The 23,944-nt window shown below is 54.7% G+C and overlaps 1 protein-coding gene across 2 annotated transcripts in view; it reads left to right on the forward strand.

The window, feature by feature from the left end:
* The window catches only part of MEF2B (myocyte enhancer factor 2B), a 24,178-nt gene extending 6,072 nt beyond the window's left edge, over positions 1-18,106 (forward strand). The window contains exons 2-10 of one of the 2 annotated variants that reach the window (XM_081496140.1): positions 1,017-1,241; positions 13,983-14,064; positions 14,608-14,811; positions 15,864-15,998; positions 16,465-16,612; positions 16,781-16,914; positions 17,003-17,096; positions 17,239-17,350; positions 17,655-18,106. In XM_081496140.1, the coding sequence (XP_081352266.1) occupies positions 1,105-1,241; positions 13,983-14,064; positions 14,608-14,811; positions 15,864-15,998; positions 16,465-16,612; positions 16,781-16,914; positions 17,003-17,096; positions 17,239-17,350; positions 17,655-17,880 (1,272 nt within the window). In that variant the 5' untranslated portion in view covers positions 1,017-1,104 and the 3' untranslated portion in view covers positions 17,881-18,106. The remainder of the gene's footprint in view (positions 1-1,016; positions 1,242-13,982; positions 14,065-14,607; positions 14,812-15,863; positions 15,999-16,464; positions 16,613-16,780; positions 16,915-17,002; positions 17,097-17,238; positions 17,351-17,654) is intronic. The other variant, XM_081496141.1, reaches the window with a different exon arrangement.
* The last annotated feature ends 5,838 nt before the right edge of the window (positions 18,107-23,944 follow it).

Genomic DNA, 23,944 nt, shown 5'->3' on the forward strand with positions numbered 1-23,944 from the left:
TTTTTTTCCAAAGAAAAATCTGTTTCCAGGCTAGAGGTGCAAACTGCCCATGTCACAGATGGGGAAACTGCTGTATGGGGAGAAGCACAAGCCTTCCAGGATCTCTGTTCCCTTCCTCACTGTCCCTCACATACTAATATCGCCATATGTTCCCTCCTGAGTCCAGAGGTCTGATCATCTGTTGTGTTCTGAGAAGATGGACAGACAGCCATTGCAACCCACCTACTCTCCCCTTTCATCTGCCCCAAATGAACCCCCTCCTCCCATCTCCAAGCCTTTCTTTAAAGGGCCCCCAGCCCAATCTACTTCCACTCACTGCTCGGGCTTCATCTTCCCCCACCAAAGAATGTTCTGCACTGTTTCTCTGCCCCTTTGCAAGTCCTCTTGAAAAAACTCACCAGTGACAAACTCTTACTCATGCTTTAAGGCCCATTACAAATGCCCCCTTTCTAGGGGAAGCTGACTCCAGGATCGCCCAGTCCAAAGTCATATTCATCCTGGAATCCTTTCCACCTTGATTCACTCCCTAATCCTGCTCTGATCCCCCTCTGGTTTGGGACCTGTCCTGGGTGGTGCTGGGATCCCAGAGAGGGGTGTCGAATCCTGGAAGATGACCACTTCAGGAGGAGGGCGCCCAGTTACCCAGGGCTCTGTTGCCCTCCTGTCGAAGCATGTGGGTCACACTTGCCGCTGCAGAAGGCACGCAGCTAGGTGAGGCCACAAGCGATCCCAGAAGCCTCTTCTGCAGTCCCTGCATCTGGGTGAGGGCAAGGGTCAGGGTTGGCTGCGAGAAGGTCTCTATGTCTGGGGCCTCAGGGTCCCGATCAGAGTTATATTTCACTTAGGTTGGGGTTAAGTCCAGGGTAGGAGATAGCAGGGGTTACAGACAGGGTCCGAATTAGGGTCAGGCTCAACAGTAAGGTCAGGGTCGCCCACTGACAGCGGGGGATGCCTGGCAAGTCTGATCCAGCCCCCTTTCGTGTCCCCCTCCCTCATACTATTTCCCCACCTCACAGTCTTCCAGTGTCGGATTCCCGGTCCCGGAACTCCAGGGACCCGGCCACGCCCAAGTGCCCGCCTATCGCCGCCGCGGACACGCCCTCTATGCAAATTTGCATCGCGCCCAATCAGCTCCCGGGGGCGGGGCCGCCCGCTCAGAAGGCACCTGTGGCCGCCCGGCGCTTGGTCCGACTTCTGAGCCGCTGCCGCCGGGTCAGTGCGGGAGGGTCCAGGTGGAGCAGGTGCGTCTCGCGTCGGGCCGAGGTCTGTACAGCGTCCTTTGAATGGCATCTGTGGGCTGGGATGAGTTTGAAGGTCCTAGGGTGCTGCTGTACGCGGGAGAGTTGTGTCTAAGAGGTTTGCAGACCTAGGATTGTGAGTTTGAGAGGCTATGCGTCCAGGGTTTGTGTGTCCAAAGGGTATATGTCCAAGGGGTGTGAATCTGAGGGGTGTGTTCGAGGGGCTGTTCAAAGGTTGTGTTCCTGAGAGATTTGTGTGTCCAAAAGGGTGAGTGTCCCAGGGTTTGCATGTCCAGGAGTTATGTCTGAGGGAGTGTGTGTCATCGCTGAGGGGTTGTGTGTCCAAAGGGCATGTGACTGAAGGTTTTGATGTCAGTTGGGGGGGTCGTGTGTCTAAAGTTGTGGTGCCATGAGACTCTGGTATGCGTCTGTGAGCTCCAGTGGTTCCTTTTCCTGGGGCACACCCCTTTGTGCATCCTGGAGGCACCTGTGCACAGCCACAATCCCCTGCCTTCCTGCTGTGAGTGTGCCCTCATGTGTCACAGCCCCGCACCTTCGTGTGGCATGGCACCCACGTGTGCCTGTGACTGCCATGACCCTCACCCACCCTGTGGGGTCTGCATCTCATGCAGTGAACGAGGGGCCTCAGCTGGGCCCATGGGGTACCTCTGTGGCTGCGGGCAGGATGATGGGCACGGAGCCCTGGGCAGGGGACCACAAGTGCTTCCTCCCCATGCCTCAGTGTCTCATTGGAGGAACGATAGTCACAGCCTTCCGAGGTTGTCAGCATATGACAAACTGGTGGCTGAGTTACTTTCCTGGTCATGGTCCCCACCCTCTGTATCTCTCAGGGTCCTGGGCAATGGACGTCACCAGCTGGAGTCCCAGGCTATTCCCTGTCCCCAAGCTGCAGACCTAAGAGGTCAGACATAGGTGAGGCCTTTTGCCTGACCTGGCTGAAAACCCTCACAGGGGAAGGTCAGGACTTCAGGACCTTTGGCGTCTGGGGTTGAGCACTTGCAGACTCTTGGGGTAAAGGAAATGGGGTTCAAAAAAGTATTTAGACTCAGAAGGACAAGTGTGTGGGGTTTGATTCCAAAAGTCAACGGAGCTTTGGGAGAAAGCCTTGCTCCCTCCTGTCCCCATGCCTGCCTTCCATCACCTGTCTAAGTCCAGAAGTGAATCCTGGCTTCTGGGGAATGGAATTTGGGGACATTGAGGGTCCTGAGGTCTCACCTGTGAGAGCTGGAAACTCACTATCTAGTCTGAAGCTGCCACTTTGCAGGAGGGAAGACTGAGGCCAGGTGGAAACACCCAGGCCCCTCAGAGAAAGGATGGGCTGCCCCTCAGACCCTAGGAGAACAAAAGCCAGAAGTGAGGGGCTGGCCCCAGCTTCCTCTTGCCCCTCTCTGTGTGGCCTCAGACAGATCACTGCCCTTTTCTGAGCTCTCTGGATGCCCTTGTGACTTAAGCAATCTGAGCTCGATCTTACTTCCCATCTCCAAGTAATGATTGATTTCATTAAATCATTACCCAACCAGGCAGACATCTGGAAAATGCAAATTAGAGGAGAGAGGGAATTAAGGTCATTTGTCACCCCAACTCAGATGCAATGAGTGTAGACATGTTGGGTATTTGACCTTCCGGAAGATTTGAGGCAAATAGGCACTTGCAGGCAGATGTCATTTTTTGGAGAGGATTTATCACACGCCTGGGATCCCATTTGGGGTAGGAGAGGTCACCCAGCCCAGGCTCATGAATCCAAGTCAGGTGTACACAAGGATTGGGTCCCATTTCTCAGCACCCCCAAAGTGCTTCCCTGTGCCTGCAACTTGGGGGCCTTGTGAGGCTGCCCGTTGGCCCCAAGCAGTACAGAAATGAGTGTCTCAGACACCACTAGTACCCAGGCCCACTTCTTGGACTGGGTCGGGGGGCTGAGGGGGGCTGGGTTTGGGATGCATTTGGACAACCACGGGGTACAAACCCACACTGGAATGAGGATCTGGGGTCCCACTGTGTGGCCCTGGGAAGGAGCCCACTTCCTGCTGTGTAAAACAGGGCAGCCACCTCTGCTTCACCGGGCTATCTGAGTCAGGCTGGCCCCGTGTGTAAATGAGGTGGAGTATGGGCCCCGGGCACACAGCAGGCACTCAGAAACAGGAGGTGCCATCCGAACCATGACCAAGTGGAGTGCTTGTGAGCCCCATCCAGGCCCACCTCACCCCACCCTGCACCAGGGCCAAGCAGTCCTCAGGCCTGTCAACTTCCCTGTCTGACCTCCTCCGGTTCATGTTCACTAGAGGTAGAGTTGGGGGTCTGGTTGAGCTGGGGTCTTCAGAAGGGAACAGTGCAGGCCAGCTGTCACAACGAGTCACTGCTGTGACACAGGCCTGCCTCTGTCCAGTTTCCACAACCAGAGCCTCATCTCCTGCTGGATGCTGTCCTGCACCTAAAGGACTCCTCCTCATAGTAATCACAGGGTCTGCTGAAAATCTGAAATTATACCACAGCCCCTGCCCCCCCCCCGACTCATATACCCTCCATGACTCAGTTGCTCTACAGTCCACTCTCTCACCCTAATTCCTGAGTCCCCTGTGGCTTCCCTGCTCCCTTCTGCTTCTGGTTGCCCATTGCTCACCCATTCTCAGCAATACCAACCACCGCCATACCTGGAACCCACCTAGCACATTCCCACCTCCAGGCCTTTGCACCTACCATTCTCCACATCCTTTCATGGCTGGTGTACTCTCCTCCTTGTGGTTCCCTCCTCCTTGTATTTCCCTTTTCAAAAAGTCTTTTCTGGCCCCTCTGTTCAAAACAGCTTTCTCCACACCACCTCCCCCACTGCCTCCCCCTGTAGAATTCCATCGTTAAAGTCTTCTGTCCTTGACACAGTGATGTGCCTGTTGTCTCCCTCACCAGACTGGGCAGTGCAAAGGGTCAGGCTGGGTCTGTCTCCTCCCTGCCCTTGTATCCCTGACACCTTGGGGAGCCATAGGCATTTCTGGGGGAAGAAAGTGGGGACCAGGGATGCCCCAGGGGCCCCAGGTTGGGTTCCCCACTGGCTGCATCTCTGCTCTGCTGGGCTATGGGCTGAGTCCCTTCCGCCCAGCTCTGACAGATGTGTTAATTTCCCAAGCAGGGAGGCCCAGGCCTCTGGGGATGAATTTCTAGGGCCCTATGGGGACATCTTTCTCTGGAACAAAGAGAGAGAAACCTCAGACCGTTCCTGTAGCTGCTACTGCAGCTTAGGGGACATCGTTGGGGGCCTAGGGTTGGGCAAGGGCCCTGACTTGTGTGAGACAGCAGGGATGGGTGTTGAATGTTCGGTCTCTCCCAGCCCCAGGGGAATGGGTCCTAAGCCTCATGGGAGGCGAATGGCGCAATGAGTCTATTTTGCAGTAGCTGTGACAGAAAAAGCGGCCTTCCTGGCAGGACCTGCAGTGGACAGGGCAGCCAGGCCCTCATGACTTCATGACGTAATTTCCTTCTGAGGTGGGCATGGAAACCTGGGGCTGAGGGAGGCACGAACACCATCCAGTGGGCCATTGTGCGTGAGCATGTTGGGGGGCCTCTCAAACCGGCAGCCTGTGGGCCAGATGGGGCCTCAAGTTTGTTTTGTGAGCCATGAGGTGTTTAAAAGAAAATGGAACCCGTTGCCGATGTCTCTTCCATTTGTTAAGCAGTTGTTGGTTCACTTGTTCAAGGAAGGGTGATTGCACACCTACTCTGTGCTGGGCATTGGGAAGGCTCCATCTCTGCCCTTGTGGAATGGACCTCTTAGGGGCGCAATACAACCATCAGAGAGGCTTCCCTGGTGGCTCAGATGGTAAAGAGTCTGCCTGCAATGCAGGAGACCCGGGCTCGACTGCCTGGTCGGGAAGATCCCCTGGAGAAGGGAATGGCAACCCACTCCAGTGTTCTTGCCTGGAGAATCCCATGGACAGAGGAGCCTGGCAGGCTACAGTCCATAGGGTCACAAAGAGTCAGACACGACTGAGTGACTCACACACACACACATGATCATCAGAGAAACTAACAAAGAAGCACCAAACATGCCTGGTACAACTGAGCTGCAGAGGGAAAGAAGACTCTGCTCTGGGGAAATTAGCACTGCTAGAGAGACTTCTGCCCAGCCTTGAAGGACATGCAGCAGCTTCTCAAATCTGGGTGAGTCTGAGAAGGGTCTTCAGGACAGAGGGCACGGCGGGGCAAAGACTTGGCGATGGAGAAGAGGCAGGTCTGCCTGGGGCTGGGTCTCAGGTGCCAGGAACGGGACGGAAGGTGAGCGAGTCTGTTGTTAGATGAGGCCTTTCTAAAGTGGAGGCACAGGTGAGTGGGTGCCAGGGCCCGCTGCATAGATGGGGGAACAGGCTTGGAGCATGTCAAGCAGTGACTGTGCAGTCGAGCTGGGGTAGGAACCCTGGTCTGACCAAGCCCACAGCCACAGCCAGGCCCACAGACCCCTCAGCACACAGCCACACTGGGCCCTCCGGAAGCAGGCCTGCGGAGGGGTCTGTGGAGGGGGGTTTGAGGGTTCCCAACTGGGCCTCAGTTTCCCCATGATTGTCAGAGAGACTGATAGAAAAAGGGACTCCTCCCCCTGCAAAGGGCCTTCTCCACCTGGAACCTTCTGGGTTTCTGGGATTCAGAGCCACACGTGGGTAACACATCCCACCCTCAAGCCCCCCGCCCCAGTCCCCAGAACTACCCGAAGATGCCCACAACCCCCTGCCACCTGCACCACTGTAGCCTGTGGTCCCCATGCAGTGTCCATACATATGATCCCTGAGGCCCTCCTCCCCCCTCGCTCCACCCTCAGAACCCCCATCCCCTAACCTGCATCTGTCCCCTGGGGAGTGCTCCCACCCTGCCTCAGGAAGCCAGAGGGTGGACGATACCACTGCAGAGATAGAGGCCCTATCTGTGTCCATGTGCCTGCCTGTAATGGGAGACCAGCATGGATCTGGGGAGTCTACCTGTGTTTGGGGGAGCTCTATGTGTGTCTAGAAAGGTTACATGTTGGGGTCATGGTGCATTTGGGGGTGTCTGCATATGATGAGGGTTTGTGTGCATTTGGGGGATCGGAATGTGTCAGGAGTCCATGTGTGTGTGAGAGGTCTGTGTGTAATTGAGCATCTGTGTGTGGACTGCGGGATACGTGTGTTTGCTGAGCCATGTGGGTTTGGGAGGGGTCTACGAGAACTGTGGACTGCATGTGTTTGAGGGGAGCCTCCCTATGAGGGGAATCTCCCAAACTCCCATCTGTACATGTAAGGAAGGGCTTTCTCCCTGAGCCGCCTGTCCCCAGCACCCTTCCGGGGTCTGCCTGGTGGCCTCAGTCTGACCTGGGCACCCCTGGGCTGAGGGGAGAAGACCCTAAGGAGTTCTGCTGCCTGCATAGAGAAAGAGTGCTACAGCATGTCAACCGCACCTACTTCAGAGAGCCCCCCAACTCAGGGAGGTTTCCCCAGCTCTCCCCATCTTCTGGGGTAGGAAACTGAGGCCTGGAGAAGTTTGGCCACACAGGAGTCACTCCCAGAGCCCGCCTTCTCCCGGGGGCAGGAGAGGGGCCGCTGTGGGCTAACCAGCCCCTAGGTCCCTCACAGTGCCCCCCCCAACCTGAGCCACCATTTCCCCAGGCTCCCGGGGGAGGAGACGGCCCAGGGCGCCGCTGGGCTGGGGGAGGGTCTCCAGCAGCTGGGGTCAGAGCCGCCAGAGCCCTCAAGAGAGGGGAGGGGGGGGTCCCGACTTTCCAAGGGGCTCTTCCTGTCGCCCGTAACGAGGTGCTTGGGGAACAGGTGATGAAACCACCGCCCGGGTTGCGTGAGGCGGGGCCGCTGGGCTGATTTGCTGCTGGGCTGATTTGCTGCCGGGCCCAGGCACAGCGACCCCTCCCCGCTTCGCCGCGTCCCCTGGGCCCTCACCTCCCCCCGCCACCCACCTGCCTCTCACTTCTCCTTTCCTCCCCTCCTTCCCGGCCTGGGTCCCCCGCCAAACTGTGGCCTCTGGGCTCAAGGGTCAGGCAGCGTACCTCTGCTGCTGGCCCCTCCATTAAAGCCTCGCTGAGAGACGAGAAGGGGAACCTGATGGCTCCTGGTCTTTTATCTCAGACACTTGCTGGCTGCAAAGCCTGTGAGATCAGGATGCCATGACCCGCTTAAAGGGGGAGGGGGGGCGGGGCAGGTAGGGGCCTGATGTCACCCAGCCTGCCACAGGAAGGGCCCCTGTGGCCTCGCAAGACAGCATGCTGACTCAGCACCCCCAGCTCCAAAGCCCCTCTGCCTTCTGGCTCCTGGGAGTCCAGAGACAACGTCGAAAGGCACCTCCCACTGCCCCCTCCTTCTCAGCTGGTGGCAGATGGGTTCTCACTCGCACCTATAGATGAGAAAACTGAGTCCTTCCACAGGAAGAGGCTCACAGTGAAGGGTGAGTGGGAGGGTGGAGTTCCTTCCAGACCTCCATCCTGATCACCAGGGGGCTGAGAGGCCTCTTAGAGGGAGGTGACAGTCATGGCCTAAAGGACTTCAGGGGTGCTTGTTGATGGACTTAGTGACCACAGGTGTCACAGTAGAGACTTAGTCATGCTCTGGGTGCTTATGAAATCTTCCTGTGTACCCCCAGTTTGGGGCTTCCCCGGTGGCTCAGCGGTAAAGAACCCACCTGCAATTCAGGAGACTTGGTTTTGATCCCTGGGTTGGGAATATCTGCTGGAGAAGGGAATGGCAACATATTCCAGTATTCTTGCCTGGTGAATGCCATGGACAGAGGAGCCTGGCAGGCTATATAGTCCATGGGGTCGCAAAGAGTTGAACATGACTTAGCATGCATGCACGCACCGCACGCACCCTCAGTTTCCCCCACAAGCAACGCTCAGATCTGAGACCCCAGGCTCCCTCCAACCCCAGGCATATGCCACCAGCATATCCTGTCCCCTTGGTTGCCAAACAACACATCCTCTCTGCCTACCTGCAGCCCCAGCCTCCGTTCAGGCCCCACGTCTGCCCCAGCTTCTCCCTGTCATCTCACTCCTGCCCAGACAGATGCTGTCCTACGGCAACCTGAGAGAGGGTGGGGGAGGGGTACTTTTTAAAAAATCCTTTTGGTTAAGTCACATAGAGGGAAATGCAAAAATCATTGGAGTAGGGCTAAGAAACTTGCACCAACTGAATACAGCTGGTCCAGGGAACATAGCACGCCAGCCCCCTGACTTGCACTATCCTGTCACAGCACCTGCTTAGCGTGGTCAGTGTGCTCATATCCATCACGGGAGGTAGGTGTTGCCTGTTCTGGAACTTTACATCAGTGGAATCACATGGCATGTCCCCTCTGCAGAGCCCAGTGTTGTTGAATCAGCCCATGATCTGGGAGGTTCACCTGTGCGGTTACATGGAGCTGAGATGCATCCTTTTTCTGTGCTGTATAGTAGCCCACCATAGAATTTACCAGAAAGTAGTTGTCAATTCTCCCATTGAGGGCATTTGAATCATTTCCAGTTTGGGGCTATGATAAATGAAGTTGCTGAGAATATTCTTGTTTGTGTGATTTCTTACATGGGCCCATTTGTCTTCGGTAAATACAAGGGGAGGGGAAGGATCATTGGGTTGGAGGGTAGTTGCTTGTTCAGCTTTAGTAGATGCCAGACAGTTTTTCAGAGTGGCTCTTCTTCTTTCCCCTTCCTCCAGCAATGCATGAAAATACAGGGGGATTTTAAACTGTCAAAATCATATCTAGGTACTCCTTTGCCCCCAAATTCTGTATAGCTCCCTAATGCCTTCAGAGTAATACCCACACTCTTCACTGTGGCCCACAAGGACCTACGGGATCCAAAGCCCACTCCCACCACCACCATCCCCCTCCCCTCTCTCCCTTGTTCACGTTGTCCAGCCATTCAGACTTCTTTGCTGTTTTCAAAATGTCAAACTCATGAGCACTCAGCTTCTGTCCTTGCAGTTCCCCCTGCCAGGAACACCCTTCCACCAGATCTTCTCACAGCTGACTCTTCCCTTTGTTGCCTGGGTCTTTCTTGTTCCTCTGGTCTCAGTTCCAACATCACCTCTTCAGAGAGGTCTTCCTTGAATCCCTGGCTACTAACATTGCCCCTTTTGTGGTCAATACTTCTCTCTTTTTAGACTTAGGTTCTGACCTATAAGAGTTTCATTAAAATGACTTGGGGTTCCCCTGTTTTTAAAGGTCTGAGTTAGTTTAAAGAACATTTCACTTTCCTGTCCTCTAAGGTTGGATAAAACAGCTATAAAACCGTAGGGGCCTGTTGTCCTTTTAATGGTAGGTCTTGAGACACTTTTTTAATCTTCCATGGTCATCGGTCTACTTAAGCTTTCTACTTCTTTTGAGTTCAGTTTATCACAATGGTTGGCACATAGTTGATACTTGATAAGTGGGGTACAAAGATAGGGGTGGGGAGGCACTGGACTCTTGACTTCAAATGCCCACTCTCCTGCCCATGTGCTCAGGCCCCATCTAGCCCTCCCACTGAGGCCCAGCTGCATGCTTTCTCTGTTGAGGTGCCCTCTTGGATTTCTCTAGGTTCTTCTTCCCTTTCCTGGGTCGATGGGTTCACCACTGCCACTCTGCTGGGCAGATGCAACAAGCTCTAGGCTTTCTAGCTGGACCTTGGTGGGGAGGTGGGGGGCTTGTGCCCAGAAGAGGCCTTCCCCAACCTCAGCCTCTCCCAACCTCAGCCTCCCCCCTCGTGCCCTGCACATTCAGCGCACACCACCACCTCCCCCCAGCAGTTCCGATCACCATCACGCCAACATCTGGAGTACTGGCCGCCAGGTCTGTCTGCGGCTCAGGGTGGGGATTTGCATGTGAGTACAAATATATATGCACACCCTGGGCCTCCCGCCTCTGCATTCCTTGGCTGGCCCTTCACACCTGGGCCTGAGGCAGGTCAACGCTGAGCGGTTGGATTTGCATGCGCGTGTATTTCTGGGTAGGGAGTCAGCTGGGGGAGTCTGAGAGGAAGTTGTTGAGGGAAGCTGAGAGGAGTTCAGACGTGTCCCTCTTGAACCACTCCATATCTTCCCAGTCACCCCTGTGTCTAGTCCTGAGGGTCTTCCAGGCTAGGGGAGAAGGAGAGAGCTGGATATACGACCCCCCATCCAACAGCCCACAGTGTCAGAACTAGAAGGGAAGAATGGAGGCTGTGGGAGACCAGAGTGAGAGGGCAGGGAGGGCTTCCTGAAGGAATGGATTTCTTGAGCTGAGTTTTTGAAGTGTGAATAGGAGTTGGCCAGGTGCAGAAGAGGCAAAAAGGGGATTTCAAACAGACATTTTGTTGAAGGTAGAGAACAGTGGGCAGGAGCTGATTAGGGCAGGGCCTTGAATGCCAGACTGAGGACTGGAACTTCCTTCCTCCTGAAGGCAGTGGGGAGCCGTGAGGAGTGTGTAATCAGGAAGGGGCATGATCAGAGTTATGTTCTGGGAAGATCCCTCCAGGACCAGAGCAGTGGGTGACTTTGGTTCCTAGGTGAAGATTGAGGGTTCCAAAATCATCAAGGGTCTTCTGACTCAAACCCCTGCATGAGTCCATCTGCACCTGTCAGGCCTGCTTCTGAAGATGGCAGAGGACCTGGTGGCCTTTTGAGGAACCAAAGAGCCCTAGAGCACAGTGACTTAAAGTACAGGACTCAGGCATAGCACAGAGGGGGCCTAACCCCCGGTGTCGGCCCAGATGGACACAGCTCTGGCCTCCCTGCAGTTTCCTGTCCTCTTTACCTCTGCCTCCAACAGTCCTGCTCCCCATGACAGCTATGACCAAGTTTTTGTTTATTTTTTCTGACTGCACCAGTTTTTTTTTTTTTTTTTTTTAAATTTGGGGCTATATCAGGTTTTAGCTGCGACACCCTGGATCTCAGTTGAGGCATATGGGATCTAGTTTCCTGACCAGGGATCAGACCTGGTCCCCTGAATTAGGAATGCAGAGTCTTAACCACTGGACTACCAGGGAAGTCCCCATGTTCAAGTTTTTAAAGTCCTGTCCCTTCTTGATGAATTCCCATCTGTCATGGCTCTCCATTGCTCTTAGACCAAAACCCAGAGGCCTCACTGCAGCTCAGAGGACCCAGAGTGGCCCTGCCTCTGCACGTTTCCCCCTCTTTTCTCACTCCAGCCTTGTTGATGTGTCTCCTTCTTCCTCAGGGACTTTGCACCTGCCATTCCTTCTGCCTAAAACTCATTTCCTGTCTCAGCTGTTGAGTCTCAGTTCAGAGTCCCCCTGCTGACCTTCTGGCTGTCGGGGGCTCCCCCATTATGTGAACCCTGGCATAGCCAGGAGGTCCTTGTCTAAAATGGGGACAGATGGAGAAGGGGCCAAAGTTGGATCTTCCAGATCCCGAAACTCATGTCCAAGTCCCATGTTCCCATGGGATTCCAGGCGTGGGGGGCATTTCCGGAATCATCTTGGCACCAAGACCTCCGGACCAGTGCCCTCCTCCTGTCCCCAGGGACCTGTCAGGGCGGGGATAATGCATCCCAGCCGTGGGAACTAGCCCGATTCCGGACAGGGATTAAAATTAGCCCCAAAGGTTAAATTTAGCAAGTCAGGCTGGAGCTGGGGGGCCAAGGTGGGGGCTCTTCTTGGCCTGGACTCCACATAGCTGTGACTACTCAGAGACCCAGACCAGGGAAGGTGGAGGGTGTGCCTGGGGTGACATAGTGGGCTGCATGTGACAGACTGGGGTGACTCACATTTCCAGCTCTGGGTCTTTGGGAAGATGGGGAGACCCCCAGACCCCCCCCCCAGGCTAGGGTATGTTTCTCCCAGAGACAGACCTGCATTTCCCTACACTTCCCAAGTCCTCATTCTCAGGCTTTGTGCGAGGTACTCTGCATTTCATACCCACCCCATTCACAGAACAGCAAACTGAGGCCTGGGGAGAGGCCGCCCTTACTGAAGACCTCTCTTCTGGTCTGAGGCTGCCTGGGACCTGAGCACGGGCCCACTTCATCCTGGGGAAGGCCTGTGGCATGGCCTCAGTCACCTATGACACGAGAGGGCTGGGGGGTGGAGTGTGGTCAGGGAGTTGGAGGAGGGGTCTCGGGGGCTGTGAGGTGGCTCTCTACAGTGGGATGGGTGCTGCAGGACAGGCGATATGACTCCTTGATTCCAAGGAGCCCTGCCTGGGGGCTGCTGGGAAAGGCCTGGGCCAGGTCTTGGTTCCTCATTGCCCTCACTGAGCTGCCCATTCTCACCCTTGGGGCCCCCACCAGGGAGATCCGAGATCCCCCTGAGGAGGGGCCAGGCTTCCTCCTCTGTTCGCGTGAGCCCACCCCTCCTCCCAACCTGAAGTCTCCAACTGTAAGTCTTCCCAGGGGATTCCCCCTCCTGCTGCTGGAATGTAGGTCAGGGATGGGGCTTCTGTTAGGCTTCCCCCCATTTTTTATTTCTGTTTTTTTGGCTGTGCTGTACAGTATGTGGGATCTTAGTTCCCCAACCAGGGATCCAACCCAGGCCCCCTGAGGTGGAAGCGCAGGGTCTTAACCACTGAACCGCCAGGGAAGTGCCCCCCAACCCCCAACCATCACTGAGGGAGAAAAGTTAGAAAATTCAAAAGATAAAAATGAAAAAAGAAGAGATGAAAAAGCCACACATTGTATGATTCCACTTATAAGAAATGTCCAGAACAGGCCAAATCCATAGATTAGTGGTTGCTGGGGCCTGAGGAAGGGGGAATGGGGAATGACTGCTGTGGGGCTGGTCTTTTCTTTGTTTTGTTTTCTGGGTTTTTGGTTTGTTTGGTTTTGGTTTTTTGGTCTTGCCAGACTGCATCTGGGATCTTAGTTCCCTGACCAGGGATTGAACCCAAACGCCTGCAGCTGGACTGTCAGGAAAGTCCCTGGGGTCTCCTTTTGAGAGGATGTAAAGTTTCTAGAACTAGGTAGACATGATGGTTGCACAACGTCATGAATGCTCTAAATGTCACTGAATTGCACATGTTTAAATGGCGAATTTTATGTTAAGTGAGTTGCAGCTCAATTTTTAGAAACCCACCCATAAATTTCCACCTAGCACTGACTCCCAGCTTGAGTATTTTCTTCTAGTCTTTTCCACTCGCAATGCAATTTTTAAATATGTTTTATATATTTTTTAATGTATGTTTTCTGGTAACCACAGCCCTCAACTTTGCTCATGGAAGGGCTGTTGTAGGTGGATGGAATGAGTTGAAAAGTGTCTGCTGTGTGGATCAGGCTTACTTCTGGATCACTGAGCCCCACTGGGTACCATCATCAGATGGCCCTCCAGCCTGGCCTGTTGAGGACTTCTAGGCTGCCGCCAGTGTTCACAACAGCAGTGCATCCACGGCACCTGCTGTCTGCAGGGCAGATCTGAATGCCCTGTGTGGGTTAGCTCATTTTACGCTCCAGTAGCACTGGGCAGTGCACTGCACAGACAGGGGGTCAGGCTCCCCTGAGGTCCCACAATTATCAGCTTGTTTTGCTTTAGAGCCTCAGTTGGGGGCACCTGTACCTCTCAATCTTTCCCCCTTGGTCAGCCTTTTCCTTATAAGGCATTGGTCTGAAGATGTTCAGTGAGCATCTGATGCATCCTGGGCTGGTCGAGGGTGTGAGATGTGGGGGTGACCCAGCCCACCTCGTTCTCCGCCACTGTCTCCTGGCAAGGGTAGGGGGAAGATAGGGGGTATGCTGGGGTGCCTGTCCCCACTTTCCATCCACCCACTCTCTGTTCTCTTCTCCTCCCCCACCCACCCCAACCTCCAGAAAAAGGACACTCCACCCAACCTGGGACATGGGGAGGAAAAAAATTCAGATCTCACGCATTCTGGACCAAAGGAATCGGCAGGTGAGTCCACTGGGTGGAACAGTGGCTGGGGGAAAGGCTTTCCTGGCAGAAGAAACACAGCCTGGGCTTGGCCAGTTCGCCCTCAATGGCTTGGCCATCGAGGCGAACTGCAAGGGAATAAGGAGACTCGATGTAGTGTCAGGAGTTTGAGATGTAGCATTTACTCATTCTCATGATGATTTATTCATTGATTCTCTGTGATGACTAGAGCCCCAGTCACAGGGGAGATGGAGCTCAACACAAACACATCCAACTCAAAGTGCTGGGCCAGAGACAGGTACAGAGCTGGGGAAGCTGAGAGAGGGAGTGTGGGATCTGCCTGGAGACCAAGGAAAACTTCCCAAAGGAGAGGGCATCTGGGCCAGGTTTTGAAGCATCAATAGGAGTTTGCGAGGTTGAGAAGTGAGGAGCAGTACAGTTGGAAAGAGCACATGCAAAGGCATGAAATCAGGAAGCACGTTCATGGAGAAATAGGCCCCTCGACTTCCCCTCTCACCGTGGATTTTTGTTTTCTCCTGCCTTGCCTTTGGATACTGAGTCCAGGTAACATTTACCAAGCGAAAGTTCGGGCTGATGAAGAAGGCCTATGAGCTGAGCGTGCTCTGTGACTGTGAGATTGCCCTCATCATCTTCAACAGCTCCAATCGCCTCTTCCAGTATGCCAGCACAGACATGGACCGGGTGCTTCTGAAGTACACGGAGTACAGTGAGCCCCATGAGAGCCGCACCAACACCGACATCCTCGAGGTACCCCTGGGACCCTCCTCCCCCGGTGCATGAAGCCCAGCACACTCTGCTCACTCAGAGCCTACAGACTCTTGGTTTGCACCAAAGATGAGTGTTGCAGTTTGGCTTTGCTGGATCCCCTGGAGAGGAAATGGCACCCACTCCAGTATTCTTTCCTGGAAAATTTCATGGATAAAGGAGGCTGGCAGGCTACAGTCCATAGCATCTCAAAGAATGAACACCACTGAGCGACTGAGCACGCATGCGCACACGCAGCCGTGAAGGCAGGTCTGGGGCAATGGAGAGTCCCTTCTATGGGCAGCTGCATAGCACCACCCAGGATGGGCAAGATCACTATTACTTCATTTATTTATTTTCTTTTGCGTTTTGGCCATGCTGGGTCTTCACTGGGTCCTCATTGTGGCATGTGGGCTTTTCTTTAGATGTCACATGCGGGCTTCTCTCGTGGAGCATGGGCTGTAGAGTGCACAGGCTCAGTAGTTGTGGCGCGAAGATCACTGTCACTTTGAATCCGGGCATCTTTACCCAGGAACGGGAAGCTGAAGCCACTGGGTGAACAGGGCACTGGGCTAGGACTGACTGTCTGGGGAGCTCCAAGGTGACAGACAGTGGGGAGAAGCTGGTAGAGGAGAGGCAGGGGTCTAGGAGTTCGGAGATCACTGGTCCCAGGGGGAGGACAGCTTAGGAGAGCCTGTAAAGCAGCCTCTTGATGCTCAACTTGCTGATGTTCATTAACCACCTACTGCATGCCAGGCTCTGAGGCTGCGCCTGGGCGCAGAATGGAGAAACCAAATCACACTCAGGAGGAGTATTAGGATAATGCCAGCAGGCCTGGGTGGATCGCCGCCCCTGCTGTGTGACCTGGGCCTCTCTGGCCCCAAGGCAGGACAGTCCCTCTCTCACATACAGTTGGAAGTTACTAGATGGTTAACTCCCTGGGGTTTTTGGTTAGTGGGATTTAGCTGGAGCAGCTGTGCCTGCGCTCTGCCTGCCCACAGAGCTGGGTGGGATGGGGGGAGTGTCACCCACCCTCTTGTCTCCCCTTCCCACAGACACTGAAGCGGAGGGGTGTGGGCCTTGATGGACCAGAGCTGGAGCCAGATGAGGGGCTTGAGGGGCCAGGAGAGAAGCTGCGGAGGCTGGCAGGCGATGGGGGTGACCCAGCCTTGCCCCGGCCCCGGCTCTATGTAAGTGACTCCCCATCCCGCCTTGAATGGGGCCCTCCCCCCACTTCCGAGGCCCAAGTGGCTGGGGCTGAGACTGAGAGAAGGACTCAAGACCAGGATTCCTAGAGTCGGAGGGCAGGGAAGGCTCCCTGGAGGAGTAGGAATTATAGTAGGGGCTTTGAAGGATGGAAAAGAGTTCAACAGGCAGACAGTTCCGTCTTTCTTTATTTCTCTGATTTATCGAAACCTGGGAAGCCCCCTCGGGACCAGTTGTTTGCTTAGTAAGAAGTTTCAGCTCTGGGCCTAGCTGTCAAGGAGTGACAGAGGCAGACACAGGCTCCCCAGCCACGTGGCGTTAGGCCAGAGGGAGGAGGAGTGAGGGCTTCCAGAAGTGGAAGCTGGCTCTCGAACTCATTGGGATTTTCTGTGTTGAATTGATGCCCTCATCTCCATGTTCCTCAACCAACCCTGTCCTCTCTGCCCGCAGCCCGCAGCCCCCACTATGCCCAGCCCGGACATGGTATATGGGGCCCTGCCCCCACCGGCCTGTGAACCCACTGGACTTGGGGAGGCCCTGCCTGCCCAGAGCCGCCCATCCCCCTTCCGGCCAGCAGCCCCCAAAGCTGGGCCCCCAGGTGAGCATGGGGCACAGGCCCTGGGCAGGGAGGAGTGGAGGTTCTGGGGGGCTGTGCAGCGGGGGAATATTGGCTCTGGCCCTGCTTGGCTGTGGGCATCACTCTGGATCTCAGACTTCATTAGATGACGTGGCCGCCTGCCTCCTCTGGGGGTCCTCTGCTCCCCAGGCCTGGCGCACCCTCTCTTCTCGCCGAGTCATCTCGCCAGCAAGACACCACCCCCCCTGTACCTGGCAGCGGATGGGCGGAGGCCAGACCTGCCTGGCGGCCTGGCCGGGACTCGAGGGGGACTGAGCACCTCCGTGAGTGAGGGGAAGGGGTGGAAGAGCTGCGGGGGCAGGGCAGCCTGGTTGTGGATCTCAGGCTCCACTTTACCCTGTCTCCCCACAGAGAGGCCTCTATGGTAGCCTGCAGAGCCCCTGCTCCACTGCCACCCCCGGACCCCCCCTCGGGAGCTTCCCCTTCCTCCCCGCAGGCCCCCCAGGTATGCAGTTGCACCGGCTTTGGGAGGGTGTTTCCACACTGCCCCGCCCGCCAGAACTGAAAACTGGCGGGTGGGGTGGGTCAGGCTTGGGGGAGGGGCTCCCTGGGGCCAGGGCCTCAGTTTCCTCTTCTTGCCTCCACAGAATATGGCCTGGGGGATCCTCCTCCACCCCCAGGCTTGCTGCAGCCCCCCACCCTGGCCCCCTGGCAGCCCTCCAGGGCTGATGGGCCCCCGGCCACCCCCACGCAGCCTAGGTAAGTGCCCCAACTGTCTCCCCGGTCCCTCACTCCCCGAGTTTGGGTTCACAGTTGGGAGCCCCCCCCCCCACCCAGTCTCTCAAAGCCCCTAGCGACTGCTGACCCCTGGTGGCCGCTCTCGGTTCTGCATCCAGCCCCTCCCGACTGGTCTGGTGGGATGGGCGGCTATTTTGGAGGCCCCAAGAGGGATCGCCACCCCCTCCTTTCCCAAGGTTCTACTGCCCAATCTTTGCCCAAGTCATGCCACCTTTCTGGCTTCCTCGCTGAGCTCACGGCCCCGCTCCTCTCTCTCTCCCTGCAGTGGGGGCCGCAGCTTGGGCGAGGATGGCCCCCCGGCCCGCGGCGCCTCCTCACCCACCCCTCCAGTCAACATCAAGTCCGAGCGCCTCTCCCCGGCCCCCGGAGGCCTCGGCGACTTTCCAAAGACCTTCCCCTACCCTTTGCTCCTGGCCCGGCCCCTGGCAGAGCCCCTACGACCTGGACCCCCTCTGCGCCGGCTGCCCACTGCCGACGGCTGGCCCCGGTAGTAGGCCCGGGAATGGCACCGGTTCTGACCCTCACGTCAGGCCAGGCGAGGGCACGTGGGGTCCCAACCTCACTCCCTGCGTCCTTGGAGAAGATGCAGCAGTTACCACTGTCTCTGCGATGGGGGCGTGGAGTGGGGAGGCCGGGTTCAGATCCACGGGTGGGGGTTCTTTTCCCCTTTCCTGTGTGTGTCCATCAATAAAACACACGTGGTATCCGTGGACGAAACTGTCGCTGCTCAGAGCCACACCCCCGCCCGGCTCCTCCCATCCCTTCTCCAGCGGCCTCAGTCTTGCCTTGTCTTGATTTCAGTACTGACTCTGGAATCTGGACGCTGAGAAGAGTCCTCCGGTGAGGCTTGGAAAGGGGTGTAGTAAGGGAGAAGCCCTGTAGGGGCGCCAACGAGCAGGTGACCCCCCTGGCAGTGGGTGCATAGCCCACTGGGGGCCCTAGGTATCTGCGTAGAGTACGCACTTAAGAGTGATTCCACTCCAGGAGCAGCCGGCTGGGCTATTTACCCTCCATCTCCTGGGAGTGTTGGGTCGAGGGCTCAGCCTAGGTAAGGAGCAGTCAGGATCCGTGAGTGAATGCTGGGTTATGGGCTAGCTGGAGTGGCTGCTACACTGTCCATCTTTAAAATGGACATATCTCTTGACTCAACAATTTCATTACAGCGGATGGAGGAGGGAGCCAGGCATTTATCCACCCACTTTGGGATATGACCAAACTCCTTCCACTTTGGCCTGTCCTGTGTGAGGGCAGACTTGGGGGTCCAAGGGGAAGCCAGAGGGAGCTCCATCTGTTCCTCCCGTCCAGCTACTCCCCAGGTGGTCTCAGTGGAATCTTTATAACAGATCTGACTCCTGACCTTCCCTAGCTCCTCAGCTGGCTCCTCCCACTCTGTCCCCTGCCCTGAGGTCTCTAGAAATACTTGTTGTTCCACGCTAAGGCCATACTGATCTTTCCTCCTGGGCCACCTCCTGCAACCCCCAACTGACTTCCTTTTTAGACTGCTTCCTACCCTTCAAGGCCCAGCTCCATGTTCCCTTCTCCAAGAAACCCTCTGCACTGCCCCAAGCTGAGAAATGGCTCTGACAATTCTCAAAGGGTTTGCTTAGTAGAGATCACTGATTCAGGCAAAAAAAATATGAGAAACAGTGTTGTTATCAGCATTTGTAATTGTGTGCCCCTATCCCATATTGTGGCGCAGGTGGTAAAGAATCTGCCTGCAATGCAGGAGACTCGGATTCGATTCCTGGGTTAGGAAGCTCCCCTGGAGAAGGGAATGGCTACCCACTCCAGTATTCTTGCCTGGAGAATTCCATGGACAGAGGAGCCTGATGGGCTGCAGTCCACAGGGTCACGAAGAGTTGGACACAACTGAGCGACTAACATTTTCACAACTTTTCATGCCACCATCATTCTAGCAAGGTCCAAAGCTGATTGGTCTAGCTTGGCCGGGGACAAGTGAGTCAACTTGGCCAATAATTTCAAGACCCTTGTTCTGGGACTTCCTTGGTGGTCCAATGGTTAGATCCCTGGTCAGGGAACTAGATCTCACAGGCTGAACTAAGACCAGCACAACCAAAAAAACCACAAAAAACACCCTAACCTTGTCACCCCAGCACTCCACAGTGGACCTTTCTCAGTAAATTTCAGTCTTGCATTCTACCATTAGTGCACACAGACCTGGATGTGGATACAGAGGCAATGTGTGTGCAGGCTTCAAAATCTTTTAAGGGGTAGGAAGAGAGGGAAAAAGTATAAACTGACAGGCCCTCCTTGTGAAATGAGCTCTTGCTTGAACAGCCAAATGTATAACGCCATTCATGTCCAGATCCAGCCTGGGGTTTGTCCTCCGATCTTCCCAGTCCTCATCACCTTCATCCCCGGTGAAACTGGGGCTTTGGAGTTCCAGTTTCCAGGGGAGAGACAGGATAAGATCAAAGTTTGTGAAAGCCTCCATCCTTGGGGCTTCTGTGGGCGGGAGTGGAGGTGGGGTTGGGGAGCAGAAGAGGCAGGAGACCAAGGGGGCAGTGGAGGGACACTCCAGGGTGTGTTTGGGGGCACAGCCAGGCCCTGTGGATGGCTCGGATGTGGGGGTGAAGGGTTTCACACGCAACTCATACAGGGAAACCTCTTACACAGGGAAACCTGCAGAGAATGCAGAGGCTGTGGGGTGAACTCAAGGCCTCTGTGGAGTGTTTAAGTTCAACTGGAGAGCTCTCTCACCCAGCTCAGACTTAGGTCCTAAATCCTCCCACCTGCTTCCTCTGTCCCTTCCTACCCCCAGAGAAGAGGTGGGCCACTGTCTGCACACCAACCCATGATAGTGCCCTCTGGGAATCCGGCTGAGCACACAGCCCCTGCCACGTCCAGCAGCACCATCGCCACTGCACCACGGTCGCTATGCGAGTGCAAATTTCTCCATTTGGGGTACCCTTCTGGGGACCCCCGTCCTCAGGTCTCAAGGACCCTGGCCATGCACAGGAGGTGCATGAACTGCCAAACTAGAACCACCCCCTCGCCCCGGGCCACAGTGTCGCAGTCACAGCTCCCCATACAGCCAGACACAGGGCCAGGGACTTAGGGGGAAGAGAGAGGCCAAGGCAGCCAGTCCTCTGGGGGAAACTGAGGTATGGCCAGAAACGGCCCCTTTTCAACCTCTGGAGCTTACCCACATGGTGGATAAGAAGGTGGGCCGGTCCCTGAAGTCAGTGCCCAGTGTGGAATTCATAAAAATGTGGGCTGCTTTCAAAGGCCGGGAGCCTCCAGAGCCAATGGGTGTGGCTCTGCTCAAGCCTCGGAGGTTGCACTTTCACCATCTGCCTTTAGGTGGCGCCCAACAGTGCCCTTTGGATTCTCAAGTCCCCACGAAAAGTTTCAAAATCAAGTGAAATAATAATGGGGCTTCCCAGCTGGTGCTAGTGGTGAAGAACCCACCTGCCAGTGCAGGAGACATAAGAGACACGGTTTCTGTCTTTGGGTTGGGAAGATCCCCTAAAGGAAGGCATGGCAACCCACTCCAGTATTCTTGCCTGGAGAATTCCCATGGACAGAGGAGCCTGGTGGGCCAAGGTCCATAGAGTCACAAAAAGTTGTACAAGAACTGAGGTGACTTAGCACGCACAATAATAAATAAAATCTATCTTGGCTTCCAGAGAGTCTGCCCCATATTTTTCATCTGAGCCTGGGAAATGAAAAAGGGCTGTGTCACATGTGATGTGTGTGTGACTAGACAAGTTCATTAAGGTGTACTTGTGGGCATGCTACCAGCTTCTGGAAACGCCCCTGGGTCCAACGCTCGCTCTGCCCCTGCTGGCTCTGTGACAGTGGAGGCAAGGAAGGTTGTGTGGGAGTGTCCTACCACCAGTCTTTCTAAGAACACCATGGTGATGCTGGCCAGGGGCATTGTCATCATCAGAGGGGATCCAAGTCTCCAGGGAGCTTGGAAGCACCGTGGGAAGTCTGACTTGGATAAAAACACAGTGATGAAAGTCGGAGATACGGAAGATGCATTTTTGAGAGCACTATAAATAGAGACAGTGAAACGGTGTGGAATGAGAGTGTGGACCTCAGTGTGGTCAGAAATTGTGGGACGTTAGACATAGGGACTACGTGCAGATTGGGAAAATGGAATAGCCGGTGTAGGACAGAGAACATGGAATCACTCAGCGTAGAACAGAAAATGAAAAACGTCCAATGGGAAATGGGCAACATGAACATCCAATGTAGGGTAGAGAACGTAGAATAGAGGAATGTCCAGTGTAGAACAGACAACTTGACACATGCAGTGTAGAACAGGAAATGAGGAACACTTCCTATTGTATAACTGAAATGTTGGCATTTCCCTGGTGGTCCAATGGCTAAGACTCTACACTCCCAGTGTAGGGGGCCTAGGTTTGATCTCTGGGCAGGGAACTAGACCCTGCAGGCTGCAACTAAATAGTCCACATGCTGCAACTAAGACTAGACACAGCCAAATAAATATATCTTTTTTTTAAAAAAGGAACTGGGGCTTCCCTGGTGGCTCAGTGGTAAAGAATCTGCCTGCCAATGCAGTAGACAAGGATTCGTTCCCTGATCTGGGCAGATCCCACATGCTGTGGAGCAGCTATGGAGCCTGTGCCCTAGAGCCCGTGAGCCGTGACTACTGAGCCCGAGTGCCACAACTACTGAAGCCTGTGCACCCCAGAGCCTGCTCTGCAACAGGAGGAGCCACCACAATGAGAAGGCTGCACACTGCAACTAGAGAGGAGCCCCCGCCTGCTGAAACTAGAGAAAAGCCTGAGCAGCAATGAAGACACAGCACAGCCAAATATATAAAGAGAATTATTATTATTATTATTTTTTAAAGAACTGACATGTTGAGCAAACAGTGAAGGGTGGAGTACATGGGCCAGGAGAAGACTGGCATTTTTTCTGCGTGAGGTGGGAGCAATGGATGGTTGTGAGCAGAGAAGGAATACGGTTGGGTTAAGTGTTAACAGGTGCCTTTAAGATGCTTGGGGAAAACAGACTGTGGGAGTGGGTGGGGAAAGGGGAATGGAAGCTACAGGACCAGGGAGGAGAGGGTTGCAGGTGGGAGAGGAGGCTGGACTGGGTAGAGGCTGTGAAGAGAGGGAGGGAGGCTGGGTGGGACAATGGCTACAGTTGGAAGGTGAAGCCATTAGGAGGGACTAACAGGTCAGGTATGGAGCAAGAGGAAGAATTTAAAGCCAACTTCAGAATTTGGGAATAAGTACCTGGAAGGCGTAGCTGCCTTTTCTGCAACAGGGAGAGGCTGCAGAGGGAAGATCAGAATTCCAGGGGCCAGGATGTGTGCGAGCTGCCTGTAGTTCACCACATGAGGGCGCTGTGATGCCTAGACGCATAAACCCTATGGCCCCGGGAGAAGTCAGGGTGGGGATTAGAGACTGGGGCCTTTCAGAGTCTCAGTATATTTATCAATTTAATGGAGACAATTGTCCCAGCACCCTGATCTGCTGAAAAAAGCAGTCGAGTCAGCCCTCCAGCCTGGTGAGCAATGGACCTGCAGCAAAAGTCCCCCTTTTCTCTTGGTCCACTTTTTCTGACACCCTCCCCAAACCCCAGCTTCCCTGGATCCCACCTGGATGCTGTAGCCCTGAGGGATGTCTCATGACCCCCAAGTAGGTCCTGTGAAATCCTAGTGATCCTCACTGCCTCTGTCACCCATCCTCTCTCAAGCCAACACATTGGGTCCAGAGGATCAAAGTCACAGAATGAATCTCCTGCAGACATCCACATATGCTCATATACAAAGACAAAAACACTCACAGAGATAAAGCAATCAACTATACATATTTGTATAGTTGCATACAAATATACATATATAGTATATATACATATGTATATACGTATACAATCAACTATACACAGGCCCCACAAAGACCCTCAGACAGTCACACCCACAGAATATGTCCACGTTCAGGCAGACATACTTATCCATAGAAAAATACAGCTGCAAAACTTGGGCTTGAAGCTCTTTCCTCTAAGCCTTGAAACGGAAAACATCAGATTCCTGAGGCTGACATTTAGTTCTTGATCTAGCCATGTCGTAAGCTGACAATGCTTTTGGAGTTTTCACACGAGCCAGTTTTTTCCCTTCATTGCTGGAGCCCAAGGAAGTTGGCCTCCCCACCCCACCCACGCGCACACCTCCCCCCCACCCCGCCTCCATTTGCAACCAGAGATGAATAAGGCTTTTGCCAGGGGGAAGATACAAGAAAGCAAGGCTGGTGGCTAGCTGTACTATTGTGAGTACAATAGTGTTGGCAGCAGATAGAAGTCAGGCAGAGGGGCTCTGAATTCAGTCTGAGCAGTCAGTGGGGATCACCGAATGTTCTTGATCATTGGAGTTCCACGCTCCGAACTCTCTAGCGAGAGACAGTGATTTGATGAATAAGTATATTCGCTTTAAACCTGCGAAATAGGTGCAGGTGAGGAGATTGGGTCTCAGAAACAGTGGTCTCCCTGGGATCCCGGAGCCACCATCGGAGCGCGTCAAACATCTTTAAACTACAACTTCCGCCATGCAACGCGAAT

The sequence above is a fragment of the Giraffa tippelskirchi genome, chromosome 6, assembly GCF_054371585.1.
Source record: "Giraffa tippelskirchi isolate mGirTip1 chromosome 6, T2T-mGirTip1v1.2.pri, whole genome shotgun sequence".
NCBI lineage: Eukaryota > Metazoa > Chordata > Mammalia > Artiodactyla > Giraffidae > Giraffa > Giraffa tippelskirchi.